The following is a 20,595-nucleotide window of genomic DNA, read 5'->3' as shown; positions in this document are numbered from 1 at the left end:
TCAGCACACCAAATTAACTCCTCCAGCAGTCAGTGAAGGAGGGATTATCTTGCACATGCCCAATGCCTCAGAATTCCCCCCTTCCCTGCCTGATTTCCCTCTGTGTGGCCCTGCAGACCCCACGCTGTGGAGCACCGACCACGTGCGCCAGTGGCTGGAGTGGGCGGTGAAGGAGTACGGGCTGCCGGACGTGGACATCCTGCTCTTCCAGAACATCGACGGCAAGGAGCTCTGCAAAATGACCAAGGATGACTTCCAGAGGCTCACCCCCAGCTACAACGCAGACATCCTCCTGTCACACCTACACTACCTCAGAGAGAGTAAGCCAGCCCTCCGTGGTGCCTGCGCTCAGCCCTAGATTTATCGCTGTGGATAATTGGGTTTTCCAAATGTCTGCTGCAAATGTTGCTGTTCCTGAGGGCACAACAGGGAGGCCAGCCCAAGTCCTGTTGAGTTTGGTGGAAGGATTCCCATTAATTTCATTGTGAAAGATTTTTTCATTTCATCACAAAAGATTTTCATTAATTTCATTTTCTCATGTTTATCAAGGAGAATAATTAGGGACTCTTTCTAGGTATCCGTCTCAGAGAAAAATTGAGTTGAAGCATATTGAGCAGGAAGAAAAATCACATGGGGTTCAGTGCTGATGTTTTTTCTGGTCACATACTCATTTCTTTCCATTTTAATGAAACAAGAGTGCAAACATTGATTCATAAAGTGAATTCCAGGCATGATTCTGAGGAATGGCAGGAGTTTGCTGTACTCTGGGTAGGATGGGGAAGATTCAACTGAAATGAATAAAAAAATTCTGTAAATTAGTAAGCCAGCCCTCCGTGGTGCCTGCGCTCAGCCCTAGATTTATCGCTGTGGATAATTGGGTTTTCCAAATGTCTGCTGCAAATGTTGCTGTTCCTGAGGGCACAACAGGGAGGCCAGCCCAAGTCCTGTTGAGTTTGGTGGAAGGATTCCCATTAATTTCATTGTGAAAGATTTTTTCATTTCATCACAAAAGATTTTCATTAATTTCATTTTCTCATGTTTATCAAGGAGAATAATTAGGGACTCTTTCTAGGTATCCATCTCAGAGAGAAATTGAGTTGAAGCATATTGAGCAGGAAGAAAAATCACATGGGGTTCAGTGCTGATGTTTTTTCTGGTCACATACTCATTTCTTTCCATTTTAATGAAACAAGAGTGCAAACATTGATTCATAAAGTGAATTCCAGGCATGATTCTGAGGAATGGCAGGAGTTTGCTGTACTCTGGGTAGGATGGGGAAGATTCAACTGAAATGAATAAAAAAATTCTGTAAATTCATGGAAAAAAAGGAACAGTCCCTGAAGTCCAAATGCAAATTAATTGTGCATGGCTAGAGTTTCAATGGGAAAAAAGGGACTAGGGATTACCTGGATTGAGGGCTTTCACCTAAGCTTGAGGAAAATTTGTTTCAGTTTAAAGAAGTTAAAATGAACCTGGTTTTTGGAGTAAAAACCACCAAGCATTGCAACACCAGTGCGGTGCAGTCTCCTCCACACGCACACTGTCAATAACCAGCCAGAAATTTTGTGCATTCATAACAACAAATTATGATATTGGATAAATGAATGCCCTAATTTACCCTGTAGCCCACACACCTCCCTCCAAACTGCAGGCTGTTGATAGATTCACATTTAGGCAATCCTGTCAGGGGAAAATATGGTTTAAAAAGATAATTCACTATTTTTTTTACATTTTGGTGTTGCTTTTTGTTTTGTTTTGTAGCTCCTCTTCCACATTTGACTTCAGATGATGTTGATAAGGCCTTACAAAACTCTCCACGGTTAATGCATGCTAGAAACACAGGTAATGCTGGCACTGCTCCCACTGCTGTAGGTCATCTTCTAAAAGCACAGGATTCCTTTCCATGGGCTGCTTGCTAAAAAAATGGAAGTGGTAAATCAGGAGGGAGGCAAGAGAATCCCCTCCCTGCTGTCTGTGTGTTTTCTGCACAGACACACAGAGAAAAGGTGAGATCACGCAGGGCCAGGTGGTGCAAAAATGGTGCAAAAATTTCTGTGTCCTGCAAGAGAATGGGGTCCCTGACACAGGATAAAACTGCAGGTTTTGGGCCTCTTATTTGAGGATTTTTATGGTCCTTCTGTCCATTCTACTGCCAGATCTACTCCATGGATCCCTAGAAGCTTCTTGGAGCTCAAAAGTGCTTCGGGCTCTGGAGGATGGGGATGCCTCCCCTCCCATGAGCTAAATGTTGTGGGAATCAATAAAATTGCTCTTTAGGCAGTTAGCTCATCTCATTTTCTAGCTGCTGTGGGACTGGAGCTGGGAATTCCACTAAGTCTGATCTGAATTTAAAATTATTTTTGTTGATATTCACCCTTCTGTTAATTTGGCCCAAAAAAGTGTTGAGTTTAGGCAAGAGAATGACACACGCCTCATCTGTCTTTCAGGATGCAACTTAAAGTATTTATTAAAATAACTCAGAATCTGTTTTAACCTGCTGTAACAGTTGTGCAGCAGAGCATGGCATGGAATTGTACAAATAATGTGGTTTATATCCCTACAAAATATGTTTGGAATATTGCATGATCATGCCTGAGGGTGTTAGTTACCTACAGTGACCAGAAATAACAATTCTCTATGAGAAAGGAAAAAGATAATACAAAGGATAATGCAAAAGAAAAGAAAACAAAACTTGGATAGCAATGTTTCTTTCATATTTTATTTAATTTTTCACTCTGAGTTTCATAGCAAAATTCACTGGATTAGAAGATCTCTCCCTGACATTTGCCACTGGTCATAGTGGCAAACAAATTCCTGCTCTGGGCTCTAGGCCTGCTGCAAACCCCACCACAGGCAACAAAAAATAATTTCCATTTACTTTGATGTGGTTTGGATAGGATTTAAGTCCTTTTTAAAAATAGATGGACTTGATGGTCTTTTCCATCTCTGGCTTTAGAGATTCTCATTTGCCAAGCAGCTTCCACTTGTGGATATCCAAGTGTTGTTCAGCAGTTCTGTGTGTTATCTTTTTCTCTATGTGTGCACTGACAAAGATATACTGAAATTCATTTCACCAAAATGAGATTATCTGTCATTGGAAAGTGTGAATAATGGTGTGCTGATCATCAGCATATGGGAAATCAGTTGTTCAATTTTCAGTGGGCCACAAAAGACTTAGAAAAAAAGTTCTTGAAATCAGCAGTAATTGACTTTTTTGATGTTCCTGGAGAGGATCATGAGAAGTCCATTGCTGTAGTCAGAGCAATTTCAATGCCTGAGAAAAGGGAGATTCCATTTCCTACATCAAGCTCAATACTTCTCATTTTTTTTCACTCGGGAAGATTAATGAGATATCTGAGGGTCTGACCCAAAAGTCTCTGTTGAAAATATGAACCTTTCTGGGAATGCAGTAATGAAGGCAAAGAGGTTTTATTCCAGGGGGTACAAAGCCACCTTCCCAGGTGGAGGTGGTTGTGGTAGAAGGGATTTCCTGAGCTTGACTGTCTCCTTCTTAAAACACATTTTGTACAGACTTCTATCCAGTAATTTGAGTGGATTTACATAGATGTAAAGGTTATTGGAATGAGCTTCTATATCTAACAGTCCAAAGGCGGAAATTAGTTATTCAGATTCCTCACTCATTCACTCTACAGGAGGGGGAAATACTGGTGGATTTAGGGACTGTGGAAATGAATCTTTAGGTGTTATGTCCTCTTCTTTCTCTTCAGGAGGTGCCACTTTTATTTTCCCAAACACATCAGTTTATCCAGAAGCAACACAAAGAATTGCAGCCAGGCCAGGTATGAACAATCATCACTTTTTGTGTGCTGTGATCTTACTCATTTAATCTCTTGAAATGTCTCATTCTTTTTCCCTTTTCATAAATATAAGGCTCTATTTTGAACACACATTATATACTTAAATGACATATATATGTGTATATAATTGTGTAGAGTGAAGTAATTAAATAGAGCAGTTTAATAAGTCCATTTCTTCCACAAATCTCTGTCTTGAAGCAATTGTATCAACTTTTTAAAGCACCAGGGAATCAGAAACCTGAGCTCTGTTCACTGGTTCTCTTGCACTGTCCCAGCACAGTCACCTGTCAATGCCCTTCAGCTCTCTGTTTGTAACATGAGGCTAAAATTCCCTTTTATTTGAAGTCTGTTGTGGAAAAATACTCTAAAGATGCAGGATATATGCTTCTCCTGCTGTCCACATTTTATTTATGTTTGAGGCAAGCAGAACCCACAACAATCTGATTATGAGTTTAAGAGTCTTAAGTAAAATCAAAACATAAGGAAGTTCTTAATGCCCAAAATTCTGAAACCTGTGAAAGTTTTGTGGATGTGCTGATATGTGAAAGGCTGATGGGGATAATTAAAGAAGGTGAGGACATGGCTATGAAGCCAAAGATTTTCTTTTTATCACCCTTCACCACAAAAAATGCTGGAAAAATGCCTAATCTGGACATTTGCTTTTTCAATAATGAGTGCAGAGTACTAAGGGACATCAAGAGGAGTTGCAGCAAATACTGAATTTAAAGGAAATCCATTACTGAGCCAGAGGCAAAAATCCAAGTGCTCAGAAGGGACATGCACTGGAATTGGCTGAGCTCTGGAGAAAAGAGATATTGGCACTTTAAAAAAGGGAGTTTGAACAGGAATTATTTTATTTGTGCTCTAGGGTAAAGTGCAGGAGGGTACATACAGATATTATTTTATATAGTCCTGTACACATGTATATATGCATGTCTGTAGATTTGGTAACTGATAATGAGAAAAGAGAGAAAAGGAAACAACTACCAGGCCATTATATCAACAAATTCAACTTGTTTGGATCCTTGGAAATCAAACTCTGCTACATTTGTTTGTTTATATTAATGTCTAAAAAGGGAACTGCTGATCCAATTCATACATTTGGCTTTCATAAGGCATTCACCAAAACACCCCACAACTATTTACAACAGAAATTAAATCAGTGTATCATAAGAAACAAATTAAGAACTGGCTAATTATCCTGTCATCAGTAATGGACATCTTAAGTTACTTTGGGAATGTTCAGCCTGGGGAAGAGAAGCCTTGGGGTGACTGAATTGTGGCCTAAAGGAGCCCCAGGAACATGGCGAGAGACAATTCCCAAGGGCTGGGAATTGTCCCCAAGGAGGGGCAAGACACAGGGAATGGCTTCAAACTGAAAAATTACAGGTTTAGATCAGATATAAGGAAGAAATCCTTCCCTGGCAGGGTGGGCAGGCCCTGGCACAGGGTGCCCAGAGCAGCTGTGGCTGCCCCTGGATCCCTGGCAGTGCCCAAGGCCAGGTTGGACACTGGGGCTTGGAGCAGCCTGGGACAGTGGAAGGTGTCCCTGCCACGGCAGGGGGGGTAAAAAGGGGATCTTTAAGGTCCCTTCCCACCCAAACCATTCTGTGATTCCACGATTTTGTTGTTACTTAAACCCAGAGATTCCTATACAGGATTCCTGTCCAGGTACCCGGGAAGTTCATTAGGGACAAACAAGTTGGCAATCAATTAACAACTGAAAACACAAGTTGATAAAAGCAGCACAAGGCACAAGTTATTTGCATATCTTACTGATTCCAAATTAGCCCACTTCACTCATGAAGGAACAACTTAACAGAGTCATCTTTATTTATGGCACAGTGACAGCCAAAGTGAGAGATGTGAACAAATGAAGAGCCAGGGTGGAGAATCCCATGGGAAATGGGCTGTGCCACTAAACACCCCAGCAGTGTGGCCTTGCATGGAAAGCTGTGTCAATCATCCCTTATCAAAAAGGCTCTTTGCAGAGTTTGGAGGTGCTTAGAAACGCCTGGGAAAGCCACGGGAGTATGGAAAAATCTTTAGAGCATGTTGAGAGATACAGAGGTTTGAAATTGTTCAAATCACAGTCTGGGGTTGAGGAAACTTGATATAATTATCAAAATAAAGAGAGTGACAGAGCACCTGCTTAGTGTCAGTATAAGAAGAAGTGATATTCGAATAAATTAAACATTTTCATGGAGCATTAAAGCAGACTGGGGCACCCAGGAGCTCTCAGGGACACTGGGGAATGTCAGCACAAATAGGGATGAGAAAACAAAGCAGAACTATGGAAACAATCATCAAACAAAAACCCAGAGGCTCCAAACAAACTCTCAGTAATTCCCGGCAGAAATGAACATGTAACATAAGACCAGAGGGACCTGGTGTCCTGCAGGAAAAGGTGTCCCAAAGGAGAGGATTTCAGGCAAATGCTGGAATGAGCCTGTTTTCCACTGGACTTGAATCAAAATTGGGATTTTTTTGTTCCCTGACAAGGTCTATGATTTCCATATTTGTTTCATCCTATGTGTGATGGAAAAATAAAATGTTAATTTTCTCTAGAGGAAAAGGTTCTAAACCTACCAGACATGGTGAGCTCCTTCATTCCAGCATTTTTATCTAACTCACATTTAAAATGGCACTTAACAAAATGCTTTGTGTCAGTATCTTTCTGCATTCACACAATTACTTGGAATTGCAGTTTGGTTTTAGACTTCTTCTGTGCAGAACTGAACATTTTCTACAAAGAACTGTAGTGATTTTGGAAGTATTGTTTTAATTTATCTTTTACAATTGAAAGTTGACAGACGTCTTCAAAGTCAGAATTTTTATTCAGAGAAAAAGGGTTTTTTTGGAGAAATTCAGTTTTCTTTCAGGAAACTGTTTTGTTGGCTTATTCTGTGGTTTTCCTTTGAGTTAAATGTCACATTTCAACCAGACTGCAAAGAAGCTTTCCCATAACAAAGCACTGTTCATGTGAGAGCAAAAGCAGACCCTGGGGACAGCCACTTGATGACATGAAAAAGGTCAAAAATGAGGAGTGGGGGGAATAAATAGTGTTCAGTGGGAATCAGCCAAATCCTGGGGTGCAGTTCTGGAGAGAGTAATTAAGCACTGCCATTGTTAAGGCACTACAATAGAAAATGGGAAATGAGCAGGGTTTCAGTGCAAGGGAGGATTTCTCCAGTCACCTTCACAAGAGAACATGAGGTTTCAGTGACAATGAGGCTCTCAGGAGCTCTGGGACACCTGGCTGGGCTTTGTCTCACCAAACAGGAGCATTCCCATCAGGGATCTGTCCCAGATAAGGACATGTTGTGCTGGTGTCTCATGGACAAGAACAACTTATCTGCAGTAACAACGTGTTTATCAAGGCACGGTGCTGAACCAAGCATGAAGCTGGAGCTTTGCTCCATTTCAAGAAAAGCTGATAATGTGATTTTTCTTCTGATGGAGAGGGCATAGTCAGAAGATCATCTTGTGATGTGATGAGTTATAAGGCAAGACATTTTTCTCACAGTACTGAATTTGTACCAAGTGTGTTTCAAGTGCCACCAAGTAGAAGCACACACAGCACAGGTGTCTGATGGTTTGGAGATCCAAGAAAGAAAGAAAGAAAGAAAGAAAGAAAGAAAGAAAGAAAGAAAGAAAGAAAGAAAGAAAGAAAGAAAGAAAGAAAGAAAGAAAGAAAGAAAGAAAGAAAGAAAGAAAGAAAGAAGAGATTGTGGGTGGAATTGTGGTTAGGATAATGTTTTTCTGGGCAGGGAGTAGAAAACTGGAAGTTAAAAAACAGGTTCCTTATGTCATCAGAATCTGGCAAGGGAACCTAGAGAGGAGGTAGAGAACCTGCCATGGAGCAGGGAAGTGGCCAGGCAAGGCACAAGATACCTGCAAGCCCCCCACAGCTGAGCCCCCTCTGTGCAGACAGAACTCAGAACCCACTGGAATTACGACCAGAGTAATTCTGGATTTTTTTTTGCCAGATGGCAAAGTCTCTTATAAACAGCAGTGCTAGTCTCACCCTGGGCAGCACATCTGCAGGTCACACTGATTCATATTCTGCTCAGAGATGAGCAGCTGTAAAATTCACATTATTTTCTCTGAAGCTGTGGAATAGTCCTCAAGAAATCAGGAATACATTGTTATTCATTATGAAAATGCAGCACAAAAATCAGCTGCAAATCTCAGCAAAAGCAAAGGTTTTGAAGTGTGGGATTCTGGGAGGTGGTATAGCTAACAGACTAAATAAATTAAAGGCAATTTGGTTGTGCATTTTACATTACACTTTATTTCCATGCAATGCTTGGAAGTGGGCCTTGCACAGAGCCAGGCTGGGCTGTTTCTTTGCTTTCTGGTTTCATTTCCAAACATGAATTCTGAAATATAGCACAAGTAGTGTTGAGAGTCAAGACATCTGCACCAACTTAGTTCCACCAGGTGGGCACTGCTACCTTCCTGAGGCCCTGGAAGTTACAGAAGTCTCTGATTTTGGCAGTAATTTTAGCTAATGTGTTAAAGTCAGCTGTGGAAAAGCACAGGAAACTGCCAAAGATTTCTAAGGGTAAACCAAACATTTGAATTTACTACATTTGCTTTATGAAGAAAGCTTTTATGGTTTAATTTTTTCTTTTTTTTAATATGCTAAAGCACTGAAATAAAATAGTAGGAGCATTAACTCTAAGAGTAATTATTAAGAGTAAATGAAAGAAAGGGAAATGAAAATTTAGATGTGTAAATTTAAGGAGCTAGTCCCAAGAAGCAAAACAGAATAAATCAACCAAAGCCTTTCTTCTTAAAAGGAAACACTGTTAGATGCTGAATTTGGGAGGGTTTATGCATAAAATGAGCCCTTGGGAGACCTTTTCTGCAAGATTCTAGCACAGATTATTCATGATGCCAGTGTGTGCCATTCCTTGGTGTGCTGGGCTGAGGAAGGGGACTAAAGGGGGTACCCTGAACCTTTGGAAGTGATGGACTCTGTGTTGTCTCTAAAGATTCTTTGCACCACCTATTTCAGTGCAGCTCAGACTTCTGACAACAGCAGGCAGCTCTACACAGCACAACTGTTGTTTTTACTCTTGCTTTTAGAGACAATAAAGATGATAAAGGCTTTAACAAAGAATTCCCTGCCTGTTTCAGTAATTTTCCCAATCCCTAGTCCCCTCAAACTTGCCCTTTTTGGACATAACCACTTTAGGCCATGTCTGCATGAATAAATGTATTTTTCCTTCACAGATTTGCCTTATGAGCAAGCCAGGAGATCAGCATGGACGAGTCACAGCCACCCCAGCCCTCAGTCAAAAGGTAAAATCATCTGCACAGCGGGGAAACACGGATTAGACTCCAAAGGGAATTACTGGAGCTCTGGAGGGTTTTTATCTGTGCATTTTTGGAAAGCCAGTTGTGCAGGCAATGTTGGGAGGTGTCACGGGGCTGCCACATCCTTCCTTAAACTTAAACTTCATCAAGTCCATCACCATAGAGCCTTAAAAAGGTTTTAATGAGCTTTCAATCCTGTTGAGTCCATCCTGGAGCAGAGGGCAGCAGGAGCTCCAGGCCTGGGGACCTCTCAGAGGTTTGGTGAGCAACTTCCTAACTGGAAAAATAACTATATGGGACTTTTTTTTTCCATTTTCAGCTACTCAGCCATCATCCTCAACAGTTCCCAAAACAGAAGACCAGCGTCCTCAGTTAGGTGGGTGTCACTTGGTTTGAATTCTGCCTGGGTTTGTTGAATATGATGAGAAGGGCACCCAAACTGCCCAATCTGGTTCAGACCACTCCAGCTGGAGGCCACCAAAAGCCCAGATGTGAATGGGGTTTGCTCTGCAGCTGGATTTGGGATGAGTGTAATATTTAAAGGCAGTGACAAGCTTCCAGAATAAAAATGCTCTTAAAACAATCCATCTACAATTTGGGTACAAAGATGGAAGGTGTAGATGTCAAAAGACCCAAGTGGTTGAGATTCCAGCAGCTGGAAAATGTGCATGAGCAAAAAAAATATAAAAGGGGGAATGGATTACAGTCTGCAGAAACCCTTCTGAATTTGGCTCCTGAAACACAACAGGAATATTAGAGGGATTCTCAGTCTGTTGGAAAACTGAGGAGAAAGCAGAAGTTTGTGGGTTTGTAGAGTAGTGGTTTAGCAAAATGGGTGCCTTTTGTATTTTCAGAGCTCCAAATCCTTGGGATGGGAACTAATCTCTTATTGCAAATTCAGCTGTATTTTGGACAGGTAGCTGGAGAGCACTCCAAAGGTCCTGAGTCAGTCATGGCTTTTGTTAACAGCAAAAGGTTAGAAGGAGGAAATAAAAGAGATTTAGAGGATATTCTTAGCTCAGAAGACTCTGAGCCAGATTTTATCACATGGATTTTAAATCATTATTCTGGTTTTTGTTAGAGCTAAACAAGACTGTGCATGACTAGGTCTCATTAACTCGTGCACAGACTGCCTGGGAAGTATTACACTGAATTTTGCCCAAACAGTGTTTTATCTAATTTGGCCTTTCAACCACGAGAATCTTCCTAGAAATATACCAATGATTTATGTAAGTCCTGGGGACCTTTTAATGGCTGTGTGCGAGCTGCACAGGTTATTTAAATGTGTAAGGAAAGTAACCTGATTGTCTTCGTGGCTGTAAAGGCCACAGGGTCACTCAGTGCTTGCAGCCCCTCACTTTGGCTTTGGTCCTGCTGTCACAGCCCTCCATTTTCCCCTGTTGGACTTCAGGCCAAAGCAAATTTTGGTTTAAACACTGAGATGCTACAGGCATGGTAAGGCTGACAGAGGCTCTTCTGAAAACACCAGTTGCAGGGTTGATCCATGGGATCCCACACTGGAGTCCAGTGACAAAAGAAAATCACAGAATCACTGAGCTTGGAAAAGACCTCTGAGGCATTGATTCCAACCTGTGAGCCATCCCCACCTTGTTCCCAGCCCAGAGCACTGAGTGCTACATCCAGACCTTCCTTGGGCACCTCCAGGGATGGGGATTCCACCACCAGAATGCTTCATAACAAAGTTTACATTCTGAATATATGCATCTGCACATTAGTACAGTTCAAAAAGCAAATGTATGTCCTTGCACACCAAGTTTGAAAGGAAAACATGCAAATACTGCATATGCAGAGGGAGAAAACTGCTCAGGTGTTTGACCTGCTGTCCTATCAGGCAGTGCACACTGCCCCTTGCAAGGTTCAGAAATGGTACCTAAAATATGTGACAATGCTGTTGTATGATTTGAAATCTTTCTTTCACCATTCTGTAGATCCATATCAGATTCTGGGACCGACCAGCAGCCGACTTGCAAATCCAGGTGAGAAGGGATTTTGCTGATTTAGAAGGATTTTCTTTCTTTCACTGCTGAGTGTCCCCACTTCAGCTGTAAGACCAGACCTGGAAGAGGATGTCCCTGATTTTCTCACTCCTCAGGGGGAGCTGATGATACCAAATGTGTTGCAGAATTTCTGAATTACACAAGGGTGGGGCTGAGGAATTTAGAATCATTAAGGTTGGAAAAGGACCTCCAAAGAGTCCAGCCTTTGAAGCTGGAGTTCACTTCAGTTTCCTGAACATCAGGATTTGGTTAAGGGGTGTAAGAGACCCCATCTGGTCTCCAGTTACCCCCTCCAGAAGGGTACAGATCTCTTAACCACTCTTCATCAGCTGTGTCCCAGATTCTGTTAATCCACAACACAATATCATACTGGCCTGGATGAATACAGAATTTTGGGATGAAATATATAGGAAAAAGAAAACAAAACCCAGGAAATTATAATCTATTTGCAAATAATAACTGGATTAAACACTTCAAATATGTTCTCCCACCTCAAAAAGGCAATGGGGTGCATTGTGGACAGGGATGTGTAGCTTAGAACACAATCACAGACTCACAGAGTCACTCAGGTTGGAAAAAACCCCAAGGATCATCGAGTGCAACCTTGGACCACCATGTTTGTGCTAAAGACAAGGGATCTTCTGGGTGATTTAGTAGCTCTGCTTGGGAATTGTGCAGATTTCACTGCTGTGGCTGTACAGCACCATGATCAACACCACAGGCCACCACAGTGGGCTGAGACTGTGTGTTCCACTTCTGTCCCTTGCCTGGACAGTCACAGAGTACATTCCTCTTTCCACACAGATCTCCTCAGCCCCCAGTGACAGTGGTTCTTTTTACAGCAATCTTACATCTTTTCAAGGCCTGAAATTGCCAAAATGCTGATCAGTTTCCTTTCACTTTCTCCAAAGTGTCATCAAGCACATTTCTAGATTAGCTGATTCTCTAAACTGTTTTGTGTGGCAGAGGAAAGTAATTAAGTAAGTGTTAAGAATAGGATTTTCCAAATGGCCTGAGGTGGTGGAGGTTTCCAGGCAACACTGGTCTTGACTGGAAGTGGGGACCTACATCCCTTTAATTTGGTCATAAATCATGGCTTGCCAAATTTTATCAAGTGTCCATTTGGTTGACTTCATTGCTGTGAATGACATTAACACGATTTGGACTGGGATGCTTTTTTAACATTTGGGTATGGAATTCCTCCACGCCATCATTCCTGTGCTTTAACATGTTTTGTGTGTTTATAAATCGGTGGAATTACTCTCTCATTAAAAGGAAATTGACAGCAACCATTTATTTTCATAGGACTATATATTACATTTGGAAGGCAAGTGTTTATGTTAGAACATATGTTGGATTGCTTATTCAAAAATTTGTGTTTTGTCCAGTGCTGAACTGTTTATTGATTTTCAAAGCCTAATCCTCTTGTTATGTTTCGTGTATTAAAACTTGCATGCCTTGCTCATACCATGGATTCTTTTGTTTGTTTGTTTATTTAATGCATGTTAATGGAACAGAAGAAATTCATTAAGGCCAGTTTGGATAAATACAATTTAAATGAATATGGGTTTCAGTTGCACTGAAGTATAAACTGCTAATGGGTTTCAGATGCTGTTCTAGCTCGATACTGTAATTGCTACTATAAGCTTTCTAAAGAAAAGATTGTTTATTATACCCACATAGCTGGTTTGGATAAGAAAAAAAGAAAGAAACCCAACCTATTCCTGGTCAGAGACATAGTTCAGAGTTAGCACATCCAGGCTGGTTGGCAAATTCTGCTGACACCGTGCTTGTGAAACAGATTGCATTGCAAGCTGCTTCAGCTGCATTTTGCATCATTTCAGTGTTGCTTTGTTAAGAAATGCTAAGCTTCTAACATGACTATCAGTGGCAAGGCCCTTTGAAATCTACTTTCACTTGTCTAAAATGGACAAATTTTGTTGCCCTACCTCACTTTTGCAAAGTTCACGGCAGACTGTTTTCTTTTTGCGGTGGAATTGGCAGAGAGTGAGAAAAATACAACAGCAGCATTTTATGACTTAACATAAAATAATAATTTTAACTCATTGGAAGCAGAATGATGACAAGGATGTATTTTATGGACCTTTTCACTGTTCTTGCAGTTGTTTTGCCCTCTGGTTGTATGCAGTGTAACAGCAAGCTAATAAGTTTCCGTTGTGCATTTCCCCAAATGCTGCAAAGGGATGATATGGTTTGGCACGGGCCCAGCTTGCTCTAAACTTCTCCATTTTGTGTGGGCTCATTCCATAGCAGGGAACATTTAGTTGCAACATAATGCTGTGAGAACAAGCCGAGTGTTACGCAAGTGAAAGCTGTTTGTGCTGAACTTTAGAGATTAGTTTCCTAAATGAGCGCTGTATTATTTCCCCATCAATTGTCTGCGCTGAATGACATTAGGTAACAATTAAATCTCCATGGAATGGCATTCTGCCACTCACATGAGGGAAAACACGACACATTACAATTATCCCCACTCTTCAGGGTTTTGTGAGACAGTCCTGGGAGAAGGGGGACTGGCTAATAGAAAGAATTAGGAGCCAACATCACAACATTTCCTAATGGGGTCCTCGGGGAGAGCCTGCAGAACTGATGCCTTGACGTTATTAATGCCAGCCCTGACATTCCCGCTCTGTTCCTCCCCGCAGGCAGCGGGCAGATCCAGCTGTGGCAGTTCCTGCTGGAGCTGCTGTCGGACAGCTCCAACTCCAACTGCATCACCTGGGAGGGCACCAACGGCGAGTTCAAGATGACGGACCCCGACGAGGTGGCGCGGCGCTGGGGCGAGCGGAAGAGCAAGCCCAACATGAACTACGACAAGCTCAGCCGCGCCCTGCGCTACTACTACGACAAGAACATCATGACCAAGGTGCACGGCAAGCGCTACGCCTACAAATTCGACTTCCACGGCATCGCCCAGGCCCTGCAGCCTCACCCCCCGGAGTCGTCCATGTACAAATACCCGTCGGACCTGCCCTACATGAGCTCGTACCACGCGCACCCGCAGAAGATGAACTTTGTGGCTCCCCACCCCCCTGCCTTGCCCGTGACATCCTCCAGCTTTTTCGCTGCCCCCAATCCGTACTGGAATTCGCCGACTGGAGGGATCTACCCCAACACCAGGCTGCCGGCTGCTCATATGCCTTCTCATCTTGGCACCTACTACTAAGTGGGGTGGGGAGGATAAACACCAGGCAAAGCAAAGCTGCTTCTCACTGGGATTCGGTCCCTGAGGAGTCGCAATGAACTCTGTTGGAGTACTCAAATTAAAAGTGCCTAAAGAGACAAGTGAAGGTCGGGCTGGGATTAAAAAAACCCCAAAACCGCGTAAAAAATAGATGTCAAAAAGACTTTTTGTAGTAGGGATTTAAAGGAAATATCCAAGAAGTATTAAGATACTAAAATGTAATGTATATGGGCATCGACTCTGTGGACCAAACAACAAGAGACTATTGTAGGTAGAAGCATGAAATGATAAGGAAAACCTACGGAAGCTGGTGGTCTTAAAAAGTTGATAAGCTTGTGTGTAAAGTTTGATATCATGCTAGTGCAAAACTGGGACTATACTACAGCAATATAAGGATAAGTCTATAGTGACCTAACATACAGTATATGGTTCATTACAAAAGAGAGGGAAAAAGGAAAAAAAAAAAGGAAAAAAAAAGCCTATCTGTATTTAAAAGATATAAACATATCAGCAGAAGAGACTGGTTAGTGTGGAAGCTGATTTGGAATAGACCAGCGGTGTTGTAGTTAAAGTCAAACGAGATCCATTCATCAGAGCAAATCAGCTACTCAAACTGTGAAGACAACCCAAACTTTCAGACTCCTTGACAGTTTTACAGGAACCCTGAGCCAAACGTGGGAAATGAGAATGTGCTGGAGGGCAAGTGTATGATTGTAGTTCAGAGGCCTGCACCTGACAGAGGAGGCAGGAAGGAGAAAGAGGAGGATGAAGGTGGTGAGAAGGGTGGAAAGAAACTTCTTGACCAGTAGAGACTGAAATGACTGAAAACTTTGTAGCGTTGGGACTATGAAGAAACACTTGTTTGGACTTGTGGAACATATTGCTCAGTATTATACCATTCCCAGTATTTCAGGAGGAACAGACTTGATTCAGTAGTAATAAAAAGTGGGAAAAGGGAAAAAGCAGAAGGAGTGAGAAATCAGAATATGCATCTCTTTTTTTTTTTTTTTTTTTTTTTTTTAGGGAAAAAAACCAAAAGCAAAACTGGAATTGTGTCTGATATTTAAAAGTTACCAGTCAGAACCTCATCATTACTAAGGGAGTTTGTTTTCTATTGGTTAGAGCAAGAGACAACCCCTGACTGCCAGAATCAGAAATCACCTATTTTTGTTAGGCGGGCGCCAGTTTTTCTTACCGAGTCGCGAACGCTGTGCGTTTGTCAGAATGAAGTATACAAGTTCAATGTTATTTTTTTTTTCCTTTTTATATAATTATTATATAACTTATGCATTTATACACTACGAGTTGATCTCGGCCAACCAAAGACACACACACACAAAAAACAAACAAACAAAAAAAAAAAAGGGACAATCCAAAAAAAAACTATTGTGGCCTTGAATTTTAACTCTGTATGCTTAATGTTTACATTATGAACATATTAGTCCTTAGATTGCAGAATGTATGTAATAAAATAAGCTTGGCCTAGCATGGCAATTTCAGATTGACACTGTGGTTTGCATTTGTGTTTGCATTTTTTGTGTGTGACGCCCGTGCCAGGTCTGCTACTCACCAGGTTAAAATAGGCCGGGATTTTTGGGCTTGTGAAAATGTAGGAGCAAACAGCCTGAGTTTAAAGTGCACAGGTGCTGTGTGTCTTCTTTTCCAGACAGTTCTGCTGAAACACTTCCAGTCCTTCTTCAACAGTGCCTTGCCATCCCCGTGCTGAGCTTCTCTGGCCCAGAGATTGCAACCATCCCCAATTAATTCATCGACAGCTCCACGCCCAAGGCTGGAAATAGAGCCTAAGGGCGGCCTCTAAGGAAGAGTATTCATGCTCAGAAATGATCTTTCATTGAAGTTATGCTGCAAAATCTCACCCTGAGATGTATCTTCCTCCTGAATTGTGTGTTGAATTGCTTTGCCCCCTTGCCCTTAATACATTTTGTATCATTATTAGTAAATAAAGTGAATAATGAATAATTTCCATTATTCCCCACTTTAGAATGGAGTGTATGGCAGCTTTGTTCATTTGTCACTGCAGCCCATCCTGGCTCTTTACAAAGGGCAGGGTTTTTTATTTTTCTCTTCTAGCTTTAGAGGCTTCCCACTCTGTACCCTGGGCCCCAAAACTGCATCTGGTGCCTACTGGCAAAAATCCATTCTTTCCCAACACCATCTGAAGAACTGGTCTGGAAAATCATCCCTGACATTTATGAGTGGCTCTCACAGTGTTTGCTGCAGGAATCCCAGACAGCTCAGCTCTCTGCATCCCTCCTTTTTGCTGTTCTTTTGTGTCCTTTTTCCCAGACAAAATGGGTGTGGTTTCAGGTTTTATAGGAGATGTTCTGCATACCCATTTCTTGGGGAGCAATGGGAGCCAACTCACCAGGCTTGGTGTTAGGAGTGTCTTGCTGGCAGTTTGTAAGCACAGGATTGTGTGTGAGACCTGAGCAGGGATATTAAAAAAAAAAAAAAAAAAAAAAAAAAAAAAAAAAAAAAAAAAAAAAGAGTAGTCAGCATCTGCTCTGGCCTGCATGTCTGACTCTCATATTTTAAAATGGTATTTTGCTATAGGACAAAATGACTGGGAGGCACCATCGAGGAGAAAAAAAAAAAAAAAAAAAAAAAAAAAAAAAAAAAAAAAAACACAAAAAACCAAAGAACTATTGTAAAAGGTCAGTCACTATTTTAGAAAGTTATGGAGTTAAGGCAGGCACACCTGTGTGTGACTATAAAGATAATAATTTGCCTTTCAGTGGAAATAAATCCACAGATCCTCACTTTTTGCTTCATGTGTGCTTCCAAACGGAAATGGTAAGTGTCTTTTTGAACCAGCCTTTCATTAAACACTAAAAATCCAGATTTAAAGAAGGTCTTTGTTCAGATGGGCAAGGACATGCCTGGAGGCCTCCAAAGCATCCCCAGTGCTCACGGGGTTGCCTGCAGGACTTCCAGATTGTGGTGCCTGTCCTGTGCAATGGGAACAACATCCTGGCATTGGGGTCCAGACCCTGGGACAGAGATGGAGCCAGAGCAGATGGAACCCCCTCATGTGAAGAGCAAAATCCTCGAGCTGGCCATGGGAAGCTCTCTGGTCACCCATTGTAGGGCTACACCTCCCTTCAGAAGCTGCTCCCTGCCTTCCAGGAGCCTTGGAAAAAACAGGGGAGTGAAGGATGGAGAGACCCTGCTGCTGCTGCTGCCTTGGGGTTATTTGTAGGATCTCCCTGTGCCCACGGCAAGGGATGAGCCCAGTGCAGGCAGAGCTGAGGATCAGCGTGTCCACACCACGAGAGACGTTCAGGGAGGCTCAGACAGACCCCAAGACCTTGGCTGGATCTTCTCTTTGCCATTTAGCTCCTGGACAGCCTGGCCCTGATGTGCCCACATTTGTAGAAATTGGTAATATTAATAAATTTTCCCCTTTATTTAAATTAGAGTTTCTTTCAAAGTCAATTGTCAGCCAAGCTGCAAACCTTACCCAGATTCCAAAGAGGCTGCACTTGGTACCTCAAATTCCTCAAGCCTGTTAAACTGACCACAGATCATCAGGGATTCAGACTTTTCTTCTGCAAATTTTTCTGCCATTATATTTCTTGCCCCAGCTAAAATATAATTTTAAATATAATTGTATATTTATATAAATATTTTAAAATATCATTTTAAAATAAATTTTGTGTTACATGTGCATTAAGGTAGAAGAAACCATTTTACCTGTGTCATATGATTAGTCATCTCATTATCTTTTTCTGTGCCATCTTCTCAAGTTTTGGTCACGTTAGGAAAATAGTCTCTGATTATCTAAATTGCTGGTTAGCCAGAAGGGCATCTCATCCATCCAAAGAGTTTGGTTAATTCCTGACTGAATTTTACCTCCTGATGCAAGACAAATCCTTCATTCCCTCTCTGGGCAGTGGTGGGAGCCCTTGGATATCTTCACAGCAGATCCTGCCTGCCTCCTCCAAAGTGTCCTGGCTGTGCTGCTGTCCCCTGGGCACTGCCAGCTGCAAGGCCAGCAGAGCACGATTCAGCATGAGCTCTGCTTGCAGAAAAGAAAGGTTAATGAGAATATTTTGAGATGGTTAATGAGGCTATTTGGGCCAACTGGAATGTGGAAAATTATTTCAAATTTTAATTTTATGGTATCACAGAGTGGTTTGGGTTGGAAGGGAAATAAAGGTTCCAACAGGGACACCAACTATCCCAGGTTCCTTCAAGCCCCAGTATCCAACCTGGCCTTGGACACTTCCAGGGATCCATGGGCACCCTATGCCAGGGCCTCCCCATCCTCACAGGGAAAAATTTCTTCCTAGTATCCCATTTAATCCTGCTTTCTGTCAGTTTAAAGACATTCTTCTTGGCCTGGCACTCCAGGCTCTTGTAAAAAGTCCCACTCCATCTTTCTTGTCAGCTCCCTCCCCAGCTTTTTTTTTTTTTTTAAGGGCACATATTTTCAAGAAAACTAACAAAACCCCCACGGTTCTTAGGCCAGGAATCTATGAGATGTCCTTTTAAATCACTGGATTGAGGAGTTCTCAAAACCAGGCTCAGAAAACGTTGGGGTTGCATGCCAGAGTATTGGTCCGTATATATTGTATAAAAACCTAAGGGGTAGATTAATTTTCTGTGCCCAATCCTAGAATCAGTGAGGAATTCTGCTTGGGAAACCAAACCCATCCATTACAACATGTTAACAAAACTGTTATAACAAAATTATGATATTATTATAACAAACTCATTATAACAAAACTATTTTCTACTGTACATTTACTGATGTTTCCTTAACCTTCTCCTTTGAAAAGGTCTCAGTTCCAGGGTATTTCCACCCATTCCCATTACACAGAGCCCAACACATCTCATTGTCAAAAGGAGGTGGGTGGTTTTGGTTTTTTGGTTGTTTTCCTGCCATTTCTGTATTTTGTAATTCCTTGTGATTGCACTCCCCATGCATCACCCTCCAGAGTTCTTTGCCTGCCTCAGTGTTTACAGCTTTCCAGATATTTGTGGTTTGTTATCACGCTCCCTTTGACTGGGTGTTTGCCAAACTTTGACATATTCCACTTCACAAACCTATCCCTCTTCTTCTCTGACAATTGTTGATGTGTCCTTCTTCTTTTTCCTTTGTGGGTTTTTTTTTTTTTTTTTTGGTTTTTTTTTTTTGTTTGTTTTTTTTTTTTTGCCTTTTTCCCCCCTGTCTCCCTTGCACATTGCCAGGCCTGATGTCTCCTCCAGCCTAAGCCATTCCCATGGAGTTTTTTGACTGCACCTCCATCCCACTGCAGTCTGTTCTTCCCATCAAGCAGCTGATGCACTTTTAGTCCCACCTGGATGAAAGGTGGGCAGCTGAAAGATGGATTTCCATGATCTTTCTTTGGAGTTCCCTTCTCATGAGATGAAAAGCCTTCTTTCCTCAGGTGTCTCTACCAGCAGACAACTGGGAAGGTCCTTCCAAACTCTTGGAGTGAAATTGCTGCACTGGTTCCACCAGCTCATCCTGCCTCTTCACACCCAGTGTTCTTTGTGCTGAAGGTGTCATTTTTCTCCACAGAAAACTTGAAATCTGCTCTGCAGAGAATCACAGGATTGCAGAATCATCAAGGCTGGAAGAAACCGAGCTCATCTAGTCCCACTTGACACCCAGCACCACCAGCATCATCCCAAAACCGTGTCCCCACATTCCATATCCAGATACCAAATTGGATACAGGCTTCTAAAACAGGCACAAGAACTTGGACTAAATGCTTGCCATGATACTTTTAGGCTTTCAAGCAGGTCTAAGAGGATGTGAAAGGCAAGTTTTAAGTTTTAGGCACACCTTTTACTCAATTCATTCATACATTTTTGCAAGATTCCCAGTTTGTGTCCCAGTTTGTGTCTACGCAGCTGTGTAGATTCCTTGGCCACCTGACCCAGGAGCCATGGGATGAGAGGAGCCAGGGATGAGAGGGGGCTCCAAAGACCACTTTTGTTCACCCCCATGGAGAAGAGCTGGAGGGCTTTTGAAGTTCTCCAGTATTTCTGTAACCACACTGACACTGAAATGGTCAATTTCAGAAATAATGTCCCTTTTCCCCTCTGAGTTGGGGAGGCGTATGCGTGCATTGGTATACTCAAAATACAGAGGGAAAAATGGGGAAAATCAAAATATTCATTTGTTTTACGGTTGAAAAAATGCCCTCATGCTGTCTAGTTCCCAGAAATTGGTCTGGTACATCCACACATTTCAGTT

At 42.0% G+C, this 20,595-nt stretch overlaps 1 protein-coding gene across 5 annotated transcripts in view; it reads left to right on the top strand.

The window, feature by feature from the left end:
- ERG (ETS transcription factor ERG) overlaps nt 1-15,871 on the top strand; it is a 103,060-nt gene extending 87,189 nt beyond the window's left edge. For 3 of the 5 annotated variants that reach the window (XM_041399830.1, XM_041399831.1, XM_041399834.1), the window contains exons 4-10: nt 117-320; nt 1,762-1,842; nt 3,729-3,800; nt 9,060-9,128; nt 9,463-9,519; nt 11,093-11,140; nt 13,828-15,871. In XM_041399830.1, the coding sequence (XP_041255764.1) occupies nt 117-320; nt 1,762-1,842; nt 3,729-3,800; nt 9,060-9,128; nt 9,463-9,519; nt 11,093-11,140; nt 13,828-14,348 (1,052 nt within the window). In that variant the 3' untranslated portion in view covers nt 14,349-15,871. The remainder of the gene's footprint in view (nt 1-116; nt 321-1,761; nt 1,843-3,728; nt 3,801-9,059; nt 9,129-9,462; nt 9,520-11,092; nt 11,141-13,827) is intronic. The other 2 variants (XM_041399832.1, XM_041399833.1) reach the window with 1 other exon arrangement.
- Nucleotides 15,872-20,595: the final 4,724 nt, after the last annotated feature.

The sequence above is a fragment of the Onychostruthus taczanowskii genome, unplaced genomic scaffold, assembly GCF_017590055.1.
Source record: "Onychostruthus taczanowskii isolate IOZ18803 unplaced genomic scaffold, ASM1759005v1 scaffold17, whole genome shotgun sequence".
NCBI classification, from domain to species: Eukaryota; Metazoa; Chordata; class Aves; order Passeriformes; family Passeridae; genus Onychostruthus; species Onychostruthus taczanowskii.
The sequence above is the reverse complement of the archived record's forward strand: the minus strand, read 5'-3'. Positions and strand labels throughout refer to the sequence as shown.